At 38.9% G+C, this 19729-nt stretch overlaps 1 protein-coding gene across 1 annotated transcript in view; it reads right to left on the bottom strand.

Moving 5' to 3' along the window:
• gstcd (glutathione S-transferase, C-terminal domain containing) overlaps positions 1 to 19729 on the bottom strand; it is a 140538-nt gene that overhangs the window by 103036 nt on the left and 17773 nt on the right. Inside the window, exons 4-5 of the mRNA XM_072583891.1 lie at positions 14380 to 14634; positions 8976 to 9069 (exon numbers count right to left, since the gene is read on the bottom strand). Coding sequence (XP_072439992.1) covers positions 8976 to 9069; positions 14380 to 14634 — 349 coding nt within the window. The remainder of the gene's footprint in view (positions 1 to 8975; positions 9070 to 14379; positions 14635 to 19729) is intronic.

Below are 19729 nucleotides of genomic sequence, written 5' to 3'. Positions count from 1 at the left end.
TCTTCCTATGAGAGAGCAGCCTATGGTCTAGGAATATTGTGACTTGCTTGACAGTTATATAATCTAGCTTATTGAGCCAAATCCATGAGTGAAACAACTGAATATTCATAATGGATTCCAAAGCACACTGTGTAAACAAAATCTCCACAAGTGAATTAATTAAAATTTTTGAAGCAGTGACACAAATGGTTCTGCTATAAGGCTGAATGAATAATTAGATAGTCAAACAAACAAAAAATTAAATCACAGGGTATAAGTAACACAATCTCAAGACAGCTGAATGCAGAAGAGTACTTTATCAACTGAACACTTCCTCAATGATGGTGAACCTAATGGTCACTTTCAATTTCTAAACAAAGGCCTATTGTATTGACTTACTAAAAACAAAATACTACATTACATTAGGTCATGTGATGCCAGGAACACCTTTGAATTACCTGTCAAGAAGTTTCCAACACCAAACTAGGTGTTTCCCATGATTCTCAATTCCTCTGACATGTTGTGAACTCTGCTACCTATGAAAATAGGCTCAACTCTGTGGAAATAGCAGTGGGTACAAAATATCCACCTACATAATGAAATAGACAAAGGTAGGATTGCTGTGATGGGCTCACAACCTGCATGCTTATCCTAGGCCCATAAAAAGCTCACGTAATGGGAATCCTGAATCAGGTCTCCTTACAATTTTAAAATCTTACCCACCTCCATTCTGACACAAAAGGAGGAATGAAAATACTGGTTTCTCTGAGTTTGAAGGTAATTGCATTCATTCAATTCTATTCTATTCTAAGATGAAAACACTATTCACAATTCAGACTAAGAAATTGCTGTAACGCTAGAAGTGCTAGTTTTAAACCTAGGCTCAGTCTGCCTTTCTAGATTGGTGTAAAAGATCTCTTGGCACTATTTGAAAAGCACACCAGTATTTATCCCTTAGCAAACATCGAAAACACAGTTTAACTTGGCATTTACCTTATAAGCTAATTGTGAGATTTTGCTGTGCATCTCACACCAGAAAGAGTGAACGTAAAATGCTTCTGAATATCCTAATAATGTGCTAGAAAAATATTTTCCTATTACACCTCGTTGAAGCAACTCAGAACTTTTTTGACTGCGAATATGCAAAACACAATTTCTTTTATGTAATTCAACTGCTTTTCACACAAGGAAACTTTAAGGCATGAAGTAACACACAGAACATGGTGAATCTAGCTTGAGTATTTGTGACAGGGTAAAACCAGAGAAACAGATGTCGAGACTTAATGTAGCAGATGTAAAGCTTAAAACGCCAGGCATTGCATTTTTTATTATGCCCCAAATAGCTGCATTATGTATCTCCTGAGTTGGTGGGTGGGAGAGATTCATTCTTCAGCTCTTATGATTTATCAGTTAGTTAAATTTCGAGGGTGTTCACATTCTGGATGCGTGCCTGGGAGTATGTGGTTCCGAAATCATTTTCAAAACAAATAGTCACATTGTACCACTTTCATCTGTATGGATAACGGAAGCAAATCGAGAATGTAACAACAATAAACATTAAATCTCACTAATTCAGAATCAGATTAGAAACAGCTACTGTATGATTACAATATGGTTGCTTTGCCATGTCTGAACTGGATCCAGGATCATTCAGTGTAAACTGTATGGTTGTGAAAACACAAAAGGAATACGTAACGCGTGCATGTGTATATTGATAGTTAGTTAGGACAAGTTCAGACTTAGCTGTGTTGATCCCCTCAAGTGAATGTCTTGCGCACCAACATTCTCAGGCAGATTTGCATATGAAAAAATCGTCGCTTGTCAAATGGCAGGGATTGTTACCACAGAATACACAGTATTTTCCAGCAAAAAATCATTGTTTTCAGGAAAGTTAAGGCAAGAGAAAGCAAAGACGCAAGAGTAATACTGGAAAAAACAATTTAAAAAGTACATAATAACACAAATATATTTTATTTACCATACTTACTTAAAGTGACTTTAAAATTGACTTTAAAATTTTACATTCGTCTTCCTCTTTAAAAGGGTAAAGGCAATGCCTCATGCATGAACCACCAAAGTTAGAGTTGTAGAGATATGCTGACTAATCACTGTTAAGCTATATTTGTATTAGTAACATTACATGCAAAACTCTACATCACTAACCTGTCAACTTGTCTACTCCAATGATAATAAAGAATAAAAACAATATACTGCCAACAAAAGGGAATATGTTCCCAGCTATCTTGACTTAAAATATCCTTGGCAACAAATACACATGTAACAGATGAACCTACTGATTGTACCTGCTAGCACTGGAAGCAGAAACTAAATGTATATGTTGGAATAAAAACAGGTGTTTTTGGACCTTCAGGCATAGTTACATTATTTAGCTGTTATCACAGAATTCCTACAATGTGGAATCAGGTCCTTCGGTCCAACATGTCCGCATGACCCTCCAAAGAGTAACCCACCCAGACCCATTCCTATATTTACTCCTGACGAATGGCCAATTCACCTGACCTGCATATCTTTGCATTGTGGGAGGAAACCGGAGCACCCAGAGGAAACCCACGCAGACACGGGGAGAATGTGCAAACTCTACACAGACAGTCGACTGAGGCTGAAATTGAACCCAGATCCCTGGCACTATGAGGCAAAAAAGCTAACCACTGAGCTACTGTGCCATTCCCCCCCCCCCCCCCCCAAAAATTGGCCATGCTAAAGTGCCCATTGTGTTCAGGGATGTGTAGGTTAGGTGCATTAGTCAGGGGTAAATATAGGATAATAAGCTGGGGAATTATTTAATAGGAAAAAAACTAATTTAAAATGTTAAAAGTCATTTAAAAATCCAGCTCAGAGAGTGAGGCATTTGCTTTGTTTAATTACTTAAAAATGTCTGTTCGTTGATACAATTTGTACATTAAGCACTGCAATCATGTACACAAAAATGCTAGAAATCAGCACACAACTAAATGAAGGAATGCAGAACAAATATTAATCTTTCATCTGAGCTCAAAGCCTAAAAGCTCCATTCAAAATACTCCCAGACATCTGAGACATCAGCTTCTATCAATTTATTTAAATTTAATGACAAAAAATTGCATCCATCATTAATCTTAACATAACTTTAATACAACAATAATACATTCAGGAATGAAACTCCAGACTGATGGTCCTTCACAAAGCTGGGTGCAAGCTACCCATAGATTGAATTTGTATTCTAGAACTGAACTATCACCTTTGAAAATGTTTTTTTTCTTTGACTTCAGACAAGTCAAAAGCAAAGGCCACATTATGAAGTATTACACAGCTGCTAACTTTATAAATACTTTAATAGAACACTCGATGGGGTTAACTGTGAAATAAAGGCTTACTGTACTTATGCAAATGGATTTAACAGCTCTTTCATCAATCTGCCGTCCATGAATTACAAGTTTTTTATAACACAGAGGATTAATTTAGAGTCCAGTTCCCCACTGAATGCTCTGTTTATCTACTATTGCGATATTTAGGACATCATACCAAGGAATAAGGCCACAGTTACAAATGGTCAGACCAACAGGAAACGGCAGGTCATTGATATACTTCTGCTCTATATTTGTAACTCAGTCAATGCATTTTACAAGTGAATGTGAAGTTTGACCTGTGAGAGCAACACAACAGGTTTATTGGATTCTTGCTTTAAACGCCACAAGCACTCTGCAGATCACTGACATTTAACAAATGAATACCAGGCCAAAAGGTGAAAACATACTTGAGAGTGGTGTGCAAGTACATGACTTCAAGAGAATTCATTAAGACGTCCACAGGAGTGGGGGCTTAGCAAGGCCATTCTTTTCCTTTAGATGTCTGTGAATCTGAAACATTTCAGCCTGCCCTGAATAACTACTACAGTAAAACCAGGAAGTTTACAGAAATAATGAGCACGTATGCCGAAGGAAAGATCACAGAAGCGCTTCACAGGAGGCTCCCAAGCACTGAGGATGTCACCTAGACAGGGGACGAAACGTCTGCAACACAAATTCCCAGTTCGGCGAACAGAACCACAACATTTTAAAACTGGTTCAAAAAAGGATCTTCATAGAAGCATGGAATCCCAGAATTTGGAAGCAGCCCATCAAGTCCATATCGACGGTCCAAACAGCATCCCACACAGACCCAACCCCCCTATCCTATCCCTATAACCCTGCATTTCCCATGGTTAATCCACACAGCTTGCATATCCCTGGACACTATGCGCAATTTAGCATGGCCAACTGACTTAACCGGCACATCTTTGGACTATGGGAGGAAGCTGGAACATTCTGAGGAAACGCATACAGCCATGGGAAGAATGTGCAAACCCCACACAGACAGTCACCAGAGAGTGGAATCGAACTCAGGACCCTGGTGTTGTGAGGCAGCAGAGCTAAATACTTTGCTTAGTTGAAAATAACGATTCAGACTTGCTTATCTCTTCCATATAAGAACGCACTTAAAATATTCTTTGTATAAAATAATTATTTGTTCTCAATTACTGAATCAATAGTACTTTCTTCTTATTTTCATTTTGAATACCCTTGGACTTACTGGAGTAGAGAGGAAGAAAGTTGTCAGTAGGTACCTGACAATATTGAAAGCTCATAGTCCTTGCAATAATGTTTGTTACTGTGGCAAAGCAAAGCATTTGCATCGTGCATTTATTTTTTACGGTATGTAAGTGCTGACTCCTGTTTTTTAAAAACACATTTTTAAATTAATTCCTGGGATGTGGCATCACAGGCAGGGATGGTTGCTCGTCACAACTACCAGTTCATAGCATTGAATGGTTTGCTTAAGAAGGCAATTAAGCCCCGGGTTTGTTGGGGTGGCGTATGTCAACTATCGAACACATGCCTTTAGACTTTTACATATATGGTGCACCAGAAAACGGACACCTTTTACAAGACATGGCGGCCCTTTTTGAATTACTTAGAAGAAGATCTGTCCGCTACTTTGATTAGGACTTTTGTCTCGCCATGATGCTTTGGTCTGATAGGCCTAGGGCCATGAGGGGAAGAATTTCAAACAAACATGGGTTTAATAATTGATGGTCTCAAAAGTGGAGAGCTATGGTCTTGTTGCACTGAGCGGTGTTATTTATTTATTGATTGATTCGTTAAGTGTAGTTTTGATTTATTTGGTGGAGTAGTATAGTGGTTGGGTTACTGTTGTTTTTGATGTTATGATGCTATATTTTCATTTTCTGTAACTTTCTAATTTTGTAAAGAAAGATTTTTCAATAAAAATACTTTTTTTTACAAAATGGCAATTAAGCCCAAAATAGACTACATTAGGAAAGCTCTGCAGGTTTCCTTCCTTAAAAGGAATATTAGGGAACATGCTGGATTTTAAGACAATCTAATGGCTTTGTGGTAGGTTTTACTTGTATCAACTTTTTGCTTCCAGATTTAAGAATAAAAATGTATTTAAGTTCTCAAACTGCTTTGGTGAGCTTTGAACATGAATATGTAATTATTAATCGAGCCAGCAGAGTGACAAGTCTAGAAACAGAAAGATTATGGGGTGGACTTTAATATTCAAGGTAGAAATCACAAGTTGAATAATTTCCCAAAATTACAATCCCATTTCTGGAGCTTAGTGCCAATCTACAGTAGTTATACCTTTCCATGCTATAGAAATATATCATGCAGCATTACATTATGACACAAGAAGTGACGCAACAGCTTTTGAACTCTGACTCCATGGATCCTCCATAGTTCACAATCACATTGAGGTGCCATGACCGTGCCTCCTAATAAAATGTGCATAACTTCATGGAAACAGCAGGGTGGAGGGTAGATTCTAGAGTACTCACCTCTGCAAAAAAGAGTACACCTTTTTTCTTTATTCTTTCATGTGATGTGATGTTGCTGCCTTGGGCAGCATTTGTTGCCCAGCACTGATTTCCCTTGAATCGAATGGCTTTATTTGGCTATTTCAGAGGACAGTTAAGAGTCAATCAGAGCGCTATGGGACTTCAGTAATATGGAGACTAGAGCAGATAAGGATGACAGCAGCTTAAGAAGGCAGCTTACTAGCAGCTGCTCAACGGCACCCAGAGATGGGCAATAAATGCTGGCCAGCCAGCAATGATCACATCCCACGTGTAAATTAAAACAAAAGTCTGCAAGTCAATGACACAGAATAGAGCAACAGATCTAAACAGTTGGGTGGGGCAGATGTTACCGTGTTAGGTCTGATTAGGTGGTTTTCTGCTACCAGTTTTGTTCAGGGAACCTAAAGCTTGCCTGCAATTTGGATGTGCTCAGCCCCTAATTGCCTCAATACCATTTAGCATTTTTAAAGACAGGGCAAATGATGGTGAAGATTATGTCTTTCAAACATCTCCTCCTACTTATCAATTGCTTCTCCCTGTGTCCTTTATGGCTATCACGGTACAACCTAAACCAATAATCACTGAATTGATATACAGGAACATCCTTCTTCTCTGTACCCTACCACTCCCCATCCTGTCACCTCCAGTTCCAGACCCTGTTGCCACACATAGTGTGGAATCAGAAAGTGTTAGGTAGCAGGTGAGATCAAATTTTAAGGTAAGGAGTTTTTTTTTCCCAGATGAGATCATGCCTGCAGCAAGTGCAGCAGGTTACGTGTCTCCTAGCACAAAGCATGAGCATTTCTTAGTGGAATCTAACTATAGCAGTTAAATAGCTGTAAAGGTCAATGGGTCAAAGACCCACCGTTCATGAACTATTCCTCAGGGTGTACAACTGGCTGAGCTATTTGGCAATCATAGGAGTATAAATCAGAGAAGCCTCCAAATATGAAATACAAGCAAACTATTTAACCTCTTATCAGACTAAAAGAAAACAGGCTGAGTGAACTGCACAACATAAATTAACATTCCCAGTTTGATTTTATTCCTGTGGCAATGGAATGACACGGTGTTTAAAAATGAGGACTGGACACCTCCCACTAAATCTCCAATTTGTTTACACCTGCTAGCATTTTAACTGTTGGGTTTTCAATAATATGAAGTCCACAAATCACAGCAAAATGGGGTGGGGGGATTTGGTTCATATTTAAAAGTTGGGGTTTTGTGAAATCATTCAAAAGTAAAATTTCTCTTTGTGAAAAAAGTTGGATGGGGGTGGCTAGGTAGAAAATCCATTTTTTTTAAATCCCCACAATGAACCACCAAAACACAGGGAACCACAGCAATGCAATTGCACTAGAGGCATGTTTATTCCCAAAAAATACATTTATCATGACAGGGAGATTCAACAGCTATGAATGCTCCTGAAAATTATACTAAAAAATTTTTTTTTAACCAAGCTGTTAGACATGTATGGCACACTCGGATCTTCTGGCCCAGAGATAGCATACTATTACAAGACCCCTGGAACCGCCGGACACGTTAATTGCACAACTTAAGGTTAAGTGTCTACAGATGGAAGGGCATGCATCAGATAAACAACCATGCACAAAGACTTGTACCTCTTAAAGGCCTGAATCATTTGATCATTCATTTGTTTGTTTGATTTGGTTCTCCATAAGACCATAAGACCATAAGACATAGGAGTGGAAGTAAGGCCATTCGGCCCATCGAGTCCACTCCGCCATTCAATCATGGCTGATGCGCATTTCAGCTCCACTTGCCAGCGTTCTCCCCGTAGCCCTTAATTCCTCTAGACAACAAGAACCTATCAATCTCGGCCTTGAAGACATTTAGCGTCCCGGCTTCCACTGCACTCCGTGGCAATGAATTCCACAGGCCCACCACTCTCTGGCTGAAGAAATGTCTCCACATTTCCGTTCTGAAATGACCCCCTCTAATTCTAAGGCTGTGTCCACGGGTCCTAGTCTCCTCGCCTAACAGAAACAATTTTCTAGCATCCACCTTTTCAAAGCCATGTATTATTTTGTACGTCTCTATTAGATCTCCCCTTAATCTTCTAAACTCCAACGAATACAACCCCAGTATCCTCAGCCGTTCCTCATATGCTAGACCTGTCATTCCAGGGATCATCCGTGTGAAGAGTGCATCTCTATGACTCAAAAGAGTGCACTCAAAAGAGTGCAGAGAAATATTTATTAGTATTGATGCATTAAATAATACTGTAGAGTTAGGAGTAAAATACTTGTACTTGTGAATAAAACCAAGTTAGAACTGACTTTCTCATCCTGTCCTTTATATACTGGTTGCAAGAAATTTACCCGTGTACTACTCTAACCTACAATACGTCTACATTTTACTAACAATTAACATCATCAGTGTAGAGGTATTTTAAAAAAATCATTTTATGAAAAACATAGAAAGGTACAGGGCTATGTAATAAATCTATATCACATTTTAAAGTTAATATAATGTAAATGAAATCTGCTGCAATTATTATCGAAGTTTTGTTTTAAAAAAAATTACTCCCATCAATTCTTACAACTTTTGAGAAAGAAGCAATGCAAACTGCCAGAATACCTCCATCATGTTTATCTAAATAGCTATCTGCGTTAAAGGCACAATAAGAAGTTTGCATAGATTATAAAATGTATCAAGAGGAGCTAGACCTGTTTGGATGCTCAGCCCTTCAAACAATGAAGAACGGCCCTATCAGGCTGGGCCAGACATGGAAAATATACAGTAGTGCAACAAGAAGAAAGCATTGGAATCTGGATTGACAAAAAAAACCAAATCAATACTGCATCTGCACAGGTTCCAGAGGGCAGACAATGGATTTTTGAGCAGATCAAAAAAAAAGCACTGATTTTAAAAATATTGTTAATCGTGTTTCAAAGTCAATGGAGACATAATAAAATAAGAAATACCTCACCTCAATGGTTGATAACAGAGCAACTCTGACATATAAGATCTGACTCTTTGAAGAGGTCAGCAATAGTGACAGAGGTCAATGATAGCACAACATGACCTGGACACAAGAAGGGATCATGGAACAACAAGGTTATGTTGGGGGCAAACACTGTCAAAGCAAAAAGAGAAGTACAAAGAATATTCTTGCCTTCTATGGGATTGACAGCTATTGGAAGGTTTCCCCAATCCAGGGTCCACGATGGATACGGATGTGATGTGAAATTTGCTGAAATTCCATTCTCCTATTTATAGACAGGAGACATTTTTTAGTTATTTTATAATACATCACTATTCAACATTAGTACCTTGCAAAGACTACTGCAACTTAGAGTCATAGAGATGTACAACACGGAAACAGACCCTTCGGTCCAACTTGTCCATGCCGACCCAATCTAGTCCCACCTGCCAGCACCCAGCCCATTTGGAATAGGAAAGGTGGGACTAGATTCTTCCTATTCATATAATCATCCAGATGCCTATTATATGTTGCAATTGTACGAGCCTCCACCACTTCATCTGGCAGCTCGTTCCATACACATACCACCCTCTGCATGAAAAAGTTGCCCCTTAGGTGTCTTTTATATCTTTTCCCTCTCATCCTAAACCTATGCCCTCTAGTTCTGGACTCCTCATTCCAGGGAAAAAACCTTGTCTATATTTCCTATCCATGCCTCTCATGATTTTATAAACCTCTATAAGGTCACCCCTCAGCCTCCGACGCTCCAGAGAAAACAGCCCCAGCCTATTCAACCTCTCCCTATTGCTCAAATCCTCCAACCCTTGCAATATTCTTGTAAATCTTTTCTGCACCTTTTCAAGTTTCACAACATCTTTCCAATAGGAAGGAGACCAGAATTGCACGTAATATTCCAATAGTGGCCTGTACAATGTCCTGTACAGCCGTACCTCTCAACTCCTGTACTCAATACTCTGACCAATAAAGAAAATATACCAAATGCCATCTTCAATGTACTATCAACCTGCGACTCCACCTTCAAGAAGCTAGGAACCTGCACTCCAAGGTCGCGTTGTTCAGCAACACTCCCTAGGACCTTACCATTAAGTGTATAAGTCCTGCTAAGATTTGCTTTCCCAAAATGCACCACCTCTCATTTGTCTAAATTAAACTTCATCTGCCACTTCTCAGCCCATTGGCCCCATCTGATCAAGATCCTGTTGTAATCTGAGGTAACCTTATTCGCTGTCCACTACACCTCCAACTTTGGTTCAGCTGCAAACTTTCTAACTGTACCTTTTAAAGCTCACGTCCAAATCATTTATATGAATGATGAAAAGTAGTGGGCCCAACACAGATCCTTGTGACATTCCACTGGTCACAGGTCTCCGGTTTGAAAAACAACCCTCCACCACCACCCTCTGTCTTCTACCTTTGAGCCAGTTCTGTATCCAAATGGCTAGTTCTCCCTGTATTCCATGAGATCTAACCTTGCTAATCAGTCTCCCTTGGGGAATCGTGTCAAATGCCTTACAGAAGTCCATACAAATCACGTCTACCGCTCTGCCCTCATTAATCCTCTTTGTTACTTCTTCAAAAAAATTCAATCAAGTTTGTGAGACATGATTTCCCACACACAAAGCCATGTTGACAATCCCCAATCAGTTCTTGCCTTTGCAAATACATGTACATCCTGTCCCTCAGATTCCTTCCAGTAACATGCCCACCACCAATGTCAGGCTCACTGGTCTATAGTTCCCGGCTTCTCCTTACCACCTTTCTTAAATAGTGGCACCATGTTTGCCAACCTCCAGTCTTCCAGCACCTCACCTGTGACCATTGATGATACAAATACCTCAGCAAGAGGCCCAGCAATCACTTCCCTAGCTTCCCACAGAGTTCTAGGGTACATTTGATTAGGTCCTGGGGATTTATCCATTTTAATCCGTTTCAAGGCATCCAGCACTTCCTGGACATTTTTCAAGATATCACCATCTATTTCCCTACATTCTATATCTTCCATGTCCTTTTTCACAGTAAACACTGATGCAATTACGCTAATATGCGACCAACATAGATACAGAACATAGTACAGGCTCTTCGGCCTTCAATGTTGTGCCAATCTTTTATCCTACTCTCAGCTCAAACTAACCTACATTCCCTTGAGAATTATAGTTAGAACAGTCTATTCTACTGTAGAAGGAAGTGAGGACTTCAGATGTTGGAGATCAGAGTCAAAAAGTGTGGTACTGAGGAAGCTCAAGCAGTATCTAAGGAGCAGGGGAGTGGATGTCTCAAGCATAAGCTCTTCATCAGTTTTTGTTCATTTTCTGCTGTGGAACTCTATGGCTCTAATTACTGCAACTGGAAATTGGTTGAAATTTAGTCAATGGACGTGGTTATCGGAAACCCAGAATCAATAATGAGAATTCTGAAAGCAAGCTATCAATTGCTTGACTGTATGGCATATCAAGTTCATGAGGTTCATCTTAATAGGGCATGTTTCTGCACCTCAAAGAAAGAAATATAATTCATATATAGTGCCTTCATGATCTCAGGGAGTCTCAGACAATGGCGTACATTAGATTAGATTCCCTATAGTGTGGAAACAGGCCCTTCGGCCCAACAAGTCCACACCGACCCTCCGAAGAGCAACCCACCCAGACACATTACCCTACATTTACCCCTAACACTACGGGCAATTTAGCTTGCAGAGCGTGGTATGTGTATAGAATGAACTGCCAGAGGAGTGGTGGAGGCTGGTACAATTAAATCATTTAAAAGGCATCTGGATGGGTATATCAATAGGAAGGGTTTAGAGGGATATGGGCAAATGGGACTAGATTAATTTAGGATATCTGGTCAGCATGGAGGAGTTGGACTGAATGGTCTGTTTTCATGCTGTATATCTCTATGACTTTATGACTCTAATATAAAGAAAATAGCAATTAGCTTGAAGTGCATGACAATTGCTTTATCAGCAGTTAAAGACTTAAACTGGAAAATATTCAGTATAATTCAGTTCCTCTTTCAAGCGCTTGGGATGTTTACAAATTCTTAAGAGAGTATAGTAATTAGCTTGGGAAAACTGGAAAACAATGAGATATGAAGAGTCGACATTCTACTTCCAGTAACATCAAAATATAAATTATCCACTGACAGGTGGAGCATGTTTGCAAATGTCTAAAAAATACACATGATATAGCGATGTTTTGTTGATACATAAGTAAAAACTAGCAATTCAGAAGCACATGCTTAAACATAAACTCGTTATTTGTCTTGCTCTTTGTATTTGTTTCTGATAATTACCACTGATAAACATCCTTAGAATTATTGTGCATTTTAATCTTTGAGGCTATATATCTTGACATTTATGGCACACAGAATTCCAGACATTCTCAGGTCTTCATTAAAATGGTAATGAAAATCCACCAATTTGAGAGACTTTGATCAAATTTATTAGATATTCTAGATTTCTGGGAAGAAATGTCAACTTTATTCAAATTATATGACATTGCGCTTTCCTTCAGTTGTGCTAAATATGAGCATCCTCTTTTTAAATATCTTGTTTCTTCCTGAACCAGCTGAAACCATGCATTTTGATATATACAACGTTTGGAGACAAAATTTGATAGTGTCTTGCCCTGCAACTTTAGACAAGAGTTTTCCATCTATCTCTCCAATGCATCCATAACATTCCCTAGTTTAATCACGGAGTCCGTCTCTATTAAGTTTCTCTTTTTTTTAATTCCTTCTCAGCAACACAGAATCCAATACACTCTTCCACATCACCCTCTCCTCAAACTCACTCTTTCTCAGGAACCTAAAACTGAATCACCATTCTTCTCTTCATTTTCTATCCAAACATCTAAAAGCTTTTAAAACCTAAGTTTTGTGCAAGCCAAATACAAATTAACTATTGATGTAACTGTGTTTTTCTCCCACCCACAAATTAATCTCTATGTGGTTTCACCCTTGGTTCCCAGCTGCTGAACTTTCATAAGCTGCTTTTGAACATCATCCAATTTTCAAGGTCAGTTTTGATGGGTATAACAATGTCGTCCTGCTCTATTTCTCCACCCAAGTAGAATTAATATAACAGTAAATGCAGCACATTGACTGCAAACCAGTTGGTTATTGCATAGGCTGACCTTGCAGACTCAACACACTAAATGAAGCACTCGTCAGTGCACTTTATACTTCAGTGCGATGTGGACATTGCTGGCAGGGTCAGTATTTGTTGCCCTTCCTTAATTTCCTTTAAACACAATGACTTACTCAATCACTGCAAAGAGCAGCTAACAACTAACCACAATGCTGTGGGTTTGCAGTCAGACAGTTTTACAAAAAAGCCAAGGTGATTTCATGGTCACCATTACTGGCTTTCTATTCTAAATTTATTGATTGAACTTAAATTCCATCAATTGTCATTGTAGGATTTGCACCAGTTTCCCCAGATCATTCACTTGTGCATCTGGATTATTAGTCTAGTGATATTATCACCACATCACCTCCCCCAAGGTCAACAATTGTCCATGTGACATGAACTCCTTGATAAACTGAAAATTTCCTGCAATAAACAGAGACAAAGCTATCATCGTTGGCTCTGGTCCAACATGCCAACTGTTTTTGTTGCATCACTTTGCCCAGGCACCTATTTGGGTTTTACCTGGCAACCAATCGCAAAACTGAGCTGTTTACTCAAAGTGCAAGCACTGAGCTTATGAAAGGTGAAGTTGTCATAGACCCAGAGGACCGTACAGCTGCCCTCTCATCAGAGACAGCTGACTGGTGATGGTTTAACCTTAGGTTTACCATGCCTCAGGTAAGGGGAGAGGTTGAGAAAGCGAGACCTACATGGTAACCTCAGCTGGTGCAGGAATTGAATCAAGAGAACTTCCCACTCTATCCCCCACTGCTACTGAATTCCTCATCTTCCTCACTTCTTTCCATACCTGAATTCTTACCTCCATACATCAGTTTTGCCTGAATTCAGCTTATTCAAAGCCCTATAGATCCGACATCTATATCTTTATTAAGTGTTTCAGAAAGGCAGTAAAAATCTCAAACTCCTTGCCCTCCTTTACAAAAGCCTCCAGAGTCTCACTTCTCTCTATCTTGGCAATACTCTCCTATCAGATGTTCCATCCTGTAACCTTTAACTCTGGTCCATGATCTGTTCTGCTATACCATTCTTCCATCAGAACTTCAACAAATTTGCTTGCTCTTTAGAAATATATCCCAAAACCATCTCACTGCCTTTTGCCTTTTAATAACCCACCTCTATGTATATACCAATCCTGAAGAAAATACTCTCGTGTGCTGCAATTATAAAACATTTCAATCTCAAACAGAAAATACTGCAGACTTAATCATTCAAGAATATCATTTCTGACTGGAGTCTCATGTTGTCTGCAATGTCAGTCAGTCAAAGGTTACTGGCAAACAACTAGAGTTCAGGTTAACAGGCGATTATAAAAAGAATATTTTCACGCAGAGCAGGTTTACAAGGTAATAAATATTGTAGCGTTTTGTGTCTCTACAATGTGAAATATGACATCAAGGAAATGTTAAAATCATAAAAATATTAAGTTACTTCTAGCTTGTTCATGGTGGGCCTTGGGCCACCTCGGAAGTGGAAGTCTGTGGTTTCATCCTTGTCGTTCTTAGGTTCACAAGAGCTCGAAACTGCCACAGCAGAGGAAGGCAAAGGAGCAGAGAGGTTGAGAAGATGAATGTCACAGCTTGCAGCCGCCTTTTTCACTCCAGATATTTCCTGAACACGTTGGTACCAGCGTGCCAGTAAGGGCAATGTTTTCAGTGTCTCGTCTCGACAATCCCCAAGAGAAACCTGATTAGAAAAGAATTTGGAACAAAAATGTGACTTTAGCCATAAATCAAAACATCCCCTGAAATATACGGTGTGACATTTTTCTTTGTAGTCATGCATGCAGTGATGGTGCCACACTGGAGACCTACGTTCCTCAGCAGCTGTGATATGAACAACCTATGTACTGCAATCACAGAAATAGTCAGGTCCTATTTCCAACACCTCTGGATTAACACAGAGCGGCATGCAATTGTTAAAGTGTGAAATCTAAAACCAAGGCAAAAGCCCTTCACATTACTGACCCTGAAAAATTTCACCACCGAGCCAAATTTCAAACTTGTTTCCTCTTTGATCAAAAGTGAGATGCTTGTTAAACACAAAATAGGTAACAAAATCTTCCACCAGACACAACATTCATCCAATGTGGCCAAAGATAGATCCAAACTACTCACTGATAAGACAGTTACTGTCCAACATCTCACACCCACACTGTCTGTGTGGAGTTTGCACATTCTCCCTGTGTCTGCGTTGGTTTCCTCCGGGTGCTCCAGTTTCATCCCACAATCCAAAGATGTGCAGGTTAGGTGAATCGTTCATGCTAAATTGCCCATAGTGTTAGGTGCATTAGTCACAGGGAAATGGGTCTGGGTGGGTTACTCTTTGGAGGGTCAGTGAGGACTGGTTGGGCCAAAGGGCCTGTTTCCATACTGTAGTGAATCTAATCTAAGTTATATGATGGCATCTTGTGAAAACATTTCAGTTCTCAAACCCTCAAAATGTTGCTTTTTCCATAACTGATTTGTTGCAATTACTAAATATCAAAGATCAAAATAAATACTAAACTAAAGCTTTGATAGACTGACTCCCTGCCCTCTGGTAGCAGATCATTACCAGATTCAACTATTTTTTAAGCTGTTGTCCTTTTTGCATCTGTCAATAAGCTTACAAAAGTTAGACCAGGAACAATGGAATGTGTGAAAGCAATATATGATTTAAAGGGGGAGAAAAGGAAAACAAAATTACACAATCTCAAAGCTCATAATGTCATTCTAGTTCTCTTGTCCTTGAATCAGGATGCAGCAGTTTCAAACTCTATTCAAAAATATTGTTCAAGCTGAACTACAGAGCCACACTGAGGGGTGTTACATTGCTAGTAGCTTGTTAGATTTTGCACTGTATGATTTGACTGCCCTATTGAGGCCAATGGTGACACTTTAAAAGTACTCAATAAGATGTACAGTGCTTTGGAAGAGCCAACAATTATGAAGATGCTACATAAATGCAAGATTTTCTTCACAATAGTAATGTCTACATTAGAACAATCCACACCAGATCTTGCTTCAACACAGAAACCAATTTACATGGAATAAGGTTCTAGAAACCATAACGAGGTAATTACCATATCACCTGCACTTCATGGTGTTAAAGGATAAATATGACACCAGGAACACTTCTCAGATGCACTTTAGTTGTAAAATGTTCTATTTAAATTCAAGCTCTCTCTTCTTTTCTTCTGTCCAACAAATGGCATATAATCATGTCTGCTTATATAAACTCTTGAAAAGTATTAGTTCCCATTTATGTAGCATTTTTAAAGTAATTAAACAAAATCTGACAATGAGCCACATAAAAGGATACTAGGTTAGATAACTAAAAATTTCAACATTGATTTTAAGGAACATCTTAAGGGTAGAAAGAAAGGTAGGGAGGCGATGAAAGCAGGTGCAGAGCTTAGGGCCTGGGCAGCTGGAAGGACTGCCAGCAGTGGTAAAGGAAATAAAATTAGATATCTTATAAGACCAGAGACAGCAGATTGAAACAATTTACAGAGACAGGGATGGGAAAAACCATGGAGGCATTCAAAAACAAAAACATGGATTTTAAAATTGAAACGTTGCTTGATGAAGATCTATGTAGGTCAGCAAAGAGATGTCAGATAAACAATTGGGACTTGGTGCAAGATCAGACTGAGGCAGCAGAGTTCAGAATGGCCTCAAGCATTGGAGAGTAGAACCCGTTGTTCCAATCTGTTGATATGATAAAGTCTATGTTTACCAAAGATATGGACAAGAGTTTCAGCAGCAGATCAGCTGAGGGTAAGGGCTGAGTCAGGCAATGTTATAGAAATGAACGGTTTAATGATGGTGTCAATGTCTACAAGTAGTCTACCTCAAGACTACATCCAATACCAAGTCATATTCAGTCTTGCTCAGCATCGGATAGTTGCTAAGGAAAGAGACAGTTGGTGGCAAGGGAAAAGAGCTTGGATTAGGAACCAAAATCAATGGTTTATGTTTTACAGCTAAATACAGTTAACAAAGAAGAAAAACTGAATAACTTCATTTGCACATTGTAACTGAATAGTCTAGGGCATGGATATGACTTTACAGACTATGCCTTCAAGTGTTTGAAAGCACTTAAAGCATTTCTACCTGTGACATGCAACTGTCTCACTGTCTACTAGAAAATCTGCTATATGACTTCTAAGCTTAACACCAGGTGAAAAAAACTCATATCAGTTTTGAAGGAATGAATTTAAGAATCACAAGAATAATACCCCACTCTTAGCAGATTGTGAAAATCCTCAGAGACTAATATATTCTGTTTCCACAGCAGAGAAAAATGGTTCGTATGAGAGCAATCCAAGAGAGATACATCAAATCCATGGCAGGTGCAGTAAATAGTCTCCTAATACGCAGTAAGTTTCCCTAAAAGGATCATCTAATTATTCTACACATTCCTTTTTAGTTTCCAGTATTTGTTAGTATGACAGCTGCAATTTCTCAACTAGTCCTCAAACCACAACCAAAGGCCACGTAGCCACAAAAATGTCTTTTTATACATTTACAAAAGACTTGGTCTTTAAGGAACAGCTAACTTTTTGATTTCACATCACATTACTTTAATCTACATTCGTTAACCTTTATGTATGCAATTTACTGCACTGTAGTTAGCTTTGCGAGCCATACTCAGAATTTTCAAACAGAAACACCAGGATATATAAACATTCAGCTAGTTCAGAATCCACAGTAAGCTATAACAAAAAGGATGGCTAACTTTACAGGATAAGATGAGGTCAGCTCATTTTATTGGGCATGCACACCGCAATGCAGGAGCACTGCACGGGTTGGGAGAACTCAGATGCCAGGCAACAGCAGCGATGGAAGGTCACTCAATACTGTTGCACAATGTTCACCTTGCAAAAAAATCCTGTTGCACAATGTTCACCTTGAAAGACTGGCACTGGAGATCAAAAGCATGGACTTGGTCTAATATTTTTTGATTAACTCTCAACCCCTGCAGAAATGTATGGAATGGTTGATGTGTAGACAGTCCAGTCACAAATGGAAAGACTTCGCATCGTGCATGGAAATAATCTGTAATTGGCCCGTGAACTCTACATATTTTCCTAGCAATCACAGTAAGTACAACATGTGCCCCAGATCACTAAGACCAATAACACAGGAACCCTGCATCCAAATGGTATTAGAATTCAACATTACATTTTTAGCACATGCATGGAATAGGAAAGTAGTGACAACAACAGAAGCATTTCCAAATTCAGGATTTTTTTAAAAATTAGCTTGTTGGCACATATTATAACATATCTTCTTGAACCCAGATCTTCTGATATAGACATAGGGACACGACCACTGCATCAGGAGTCTTTCTTAAACCTCACAATCTGCCACAATGGGATTGCTTAGGGGTTCTGGACTATTAGTCTAGTAACATTGCTGCTACATTACCACTTCCTCTCCTTTTTAGCAGCTTGGATGTTTGTGTGTGCAAATTGAATGTTAATTGGGTATATAATTGTAAACAGGAGCTAATTAATTTGGGATTTACTTCTGCACCTAAAAATTGGGGGTAGGAAGCAATACCTGGAGCAAAATGGTAGTGTCCCTCTCTCTGGGCCAAATTCAAGTTCCACCTGTTATGGAGATATGTCTGAACATGTTGATTGAGTAAACAGGAGCAGGATGAAATTAATGTTACTTGGTTTGGAGGAGCACAATTTTAAAATGTCTCAGTAAAAAGAAGTTTATTAGTGTGAAAAGATTTAGGGTCTGGTTCTGTCCTCTACTGCCTTGCCATCTAGAATAGAACAATTCCACAGCCTATCAGTGTGCCGAACCTATTAAACACATTGTGTGGAACAGATTTGATGAGGAGACTATCCTAATCAATGTGCACTGGTTCTAAGAAATGAGAGGACAGGCTTAAAATGGGCTCAAAATGCAGTGACTTAAATTGAACTTTAAAATATTTATATTGTTTCCACTAAAAGGACTAAAGTTAGAATCAGCAAACTTCAAGCTCAACAATTTGAACAGACATAATCTGCATTTTTGTAGCTCCTTCAGTACGAGCTCATACAAAATACTTTTTCATGTAATGTCTGTTTAGTTAATACCCAACTTAATAAAGGGCTAGACTTCTATATGTGGACACAAAAATATTTATTCATCAACTTGATAGAAAGGACAAAAACTAGGTGTCAACAAACAGGAATGTTAGTTACTGTACAGCTGCTATAATTTACAAGTCTTTGCGTGAGCTTTGTTTCTCAATGAGAATCACATCATCATTACATGTGTTTTGTTTTCCATATGTGGCATAATAAAAACACTTGCATTTATCTAGTTCCTTTCACAACTTCGGTACATCCCTCAGCATGATACAGCCAATTAAGTGCTTTGAAGTGTAGTCACTATTGTAGGAAACATGGCAGACAATTTGCACATAGCAAGCTCCCACAAAAAGATAATAATCGGATAACAAACAGAGAATGCTGAAGAAACTCAGCAGGTCTGGCAGCATCTGTGGAAAAAAAAAGAGAGACTGAATTAACATTTTGGAGTTTGGTATGTCTCTTCTTCAGAATTGAGTCAGACAGAAAAATTGAGCCGCAATTGACATTCTTATTACAACAATACAAATCTTCCACTTGGTGATATCACAATATTCTGTACTTTCTAATAAGTCATAAAATAAAGTGTGTGACAATCACCTCTGAGTTGGTTTATCAGGGAACTATGTGAGTCAGAGTGAAAAAGGGGCATGCAACTGAAAATCTGCTGAGTTTGTAAATTAAAAATTAAAAATCTTCAAA

The sequence above is a fragment of the Chiloscyllium punctatum genome, chromosome 14 (genome assembly GCF_047496795.1).
Source record: "Chiloscyllium punctatum isolate Juve2018m chromosome 14, sChiPun1.3, whole genome shotgun sequence".
Classification (NCBI taxonomy): domain Eukaryota; kingdom Metazoa; phylum Chordata; class Chondrichthyes; order Orectolobiformes; family Hemiscylliidae; genus Chiloscyllium; species Chiloscyllium punctatum.
This window is presented reverse-complemented; position numbering and strand designations above follow the sequence as displayed.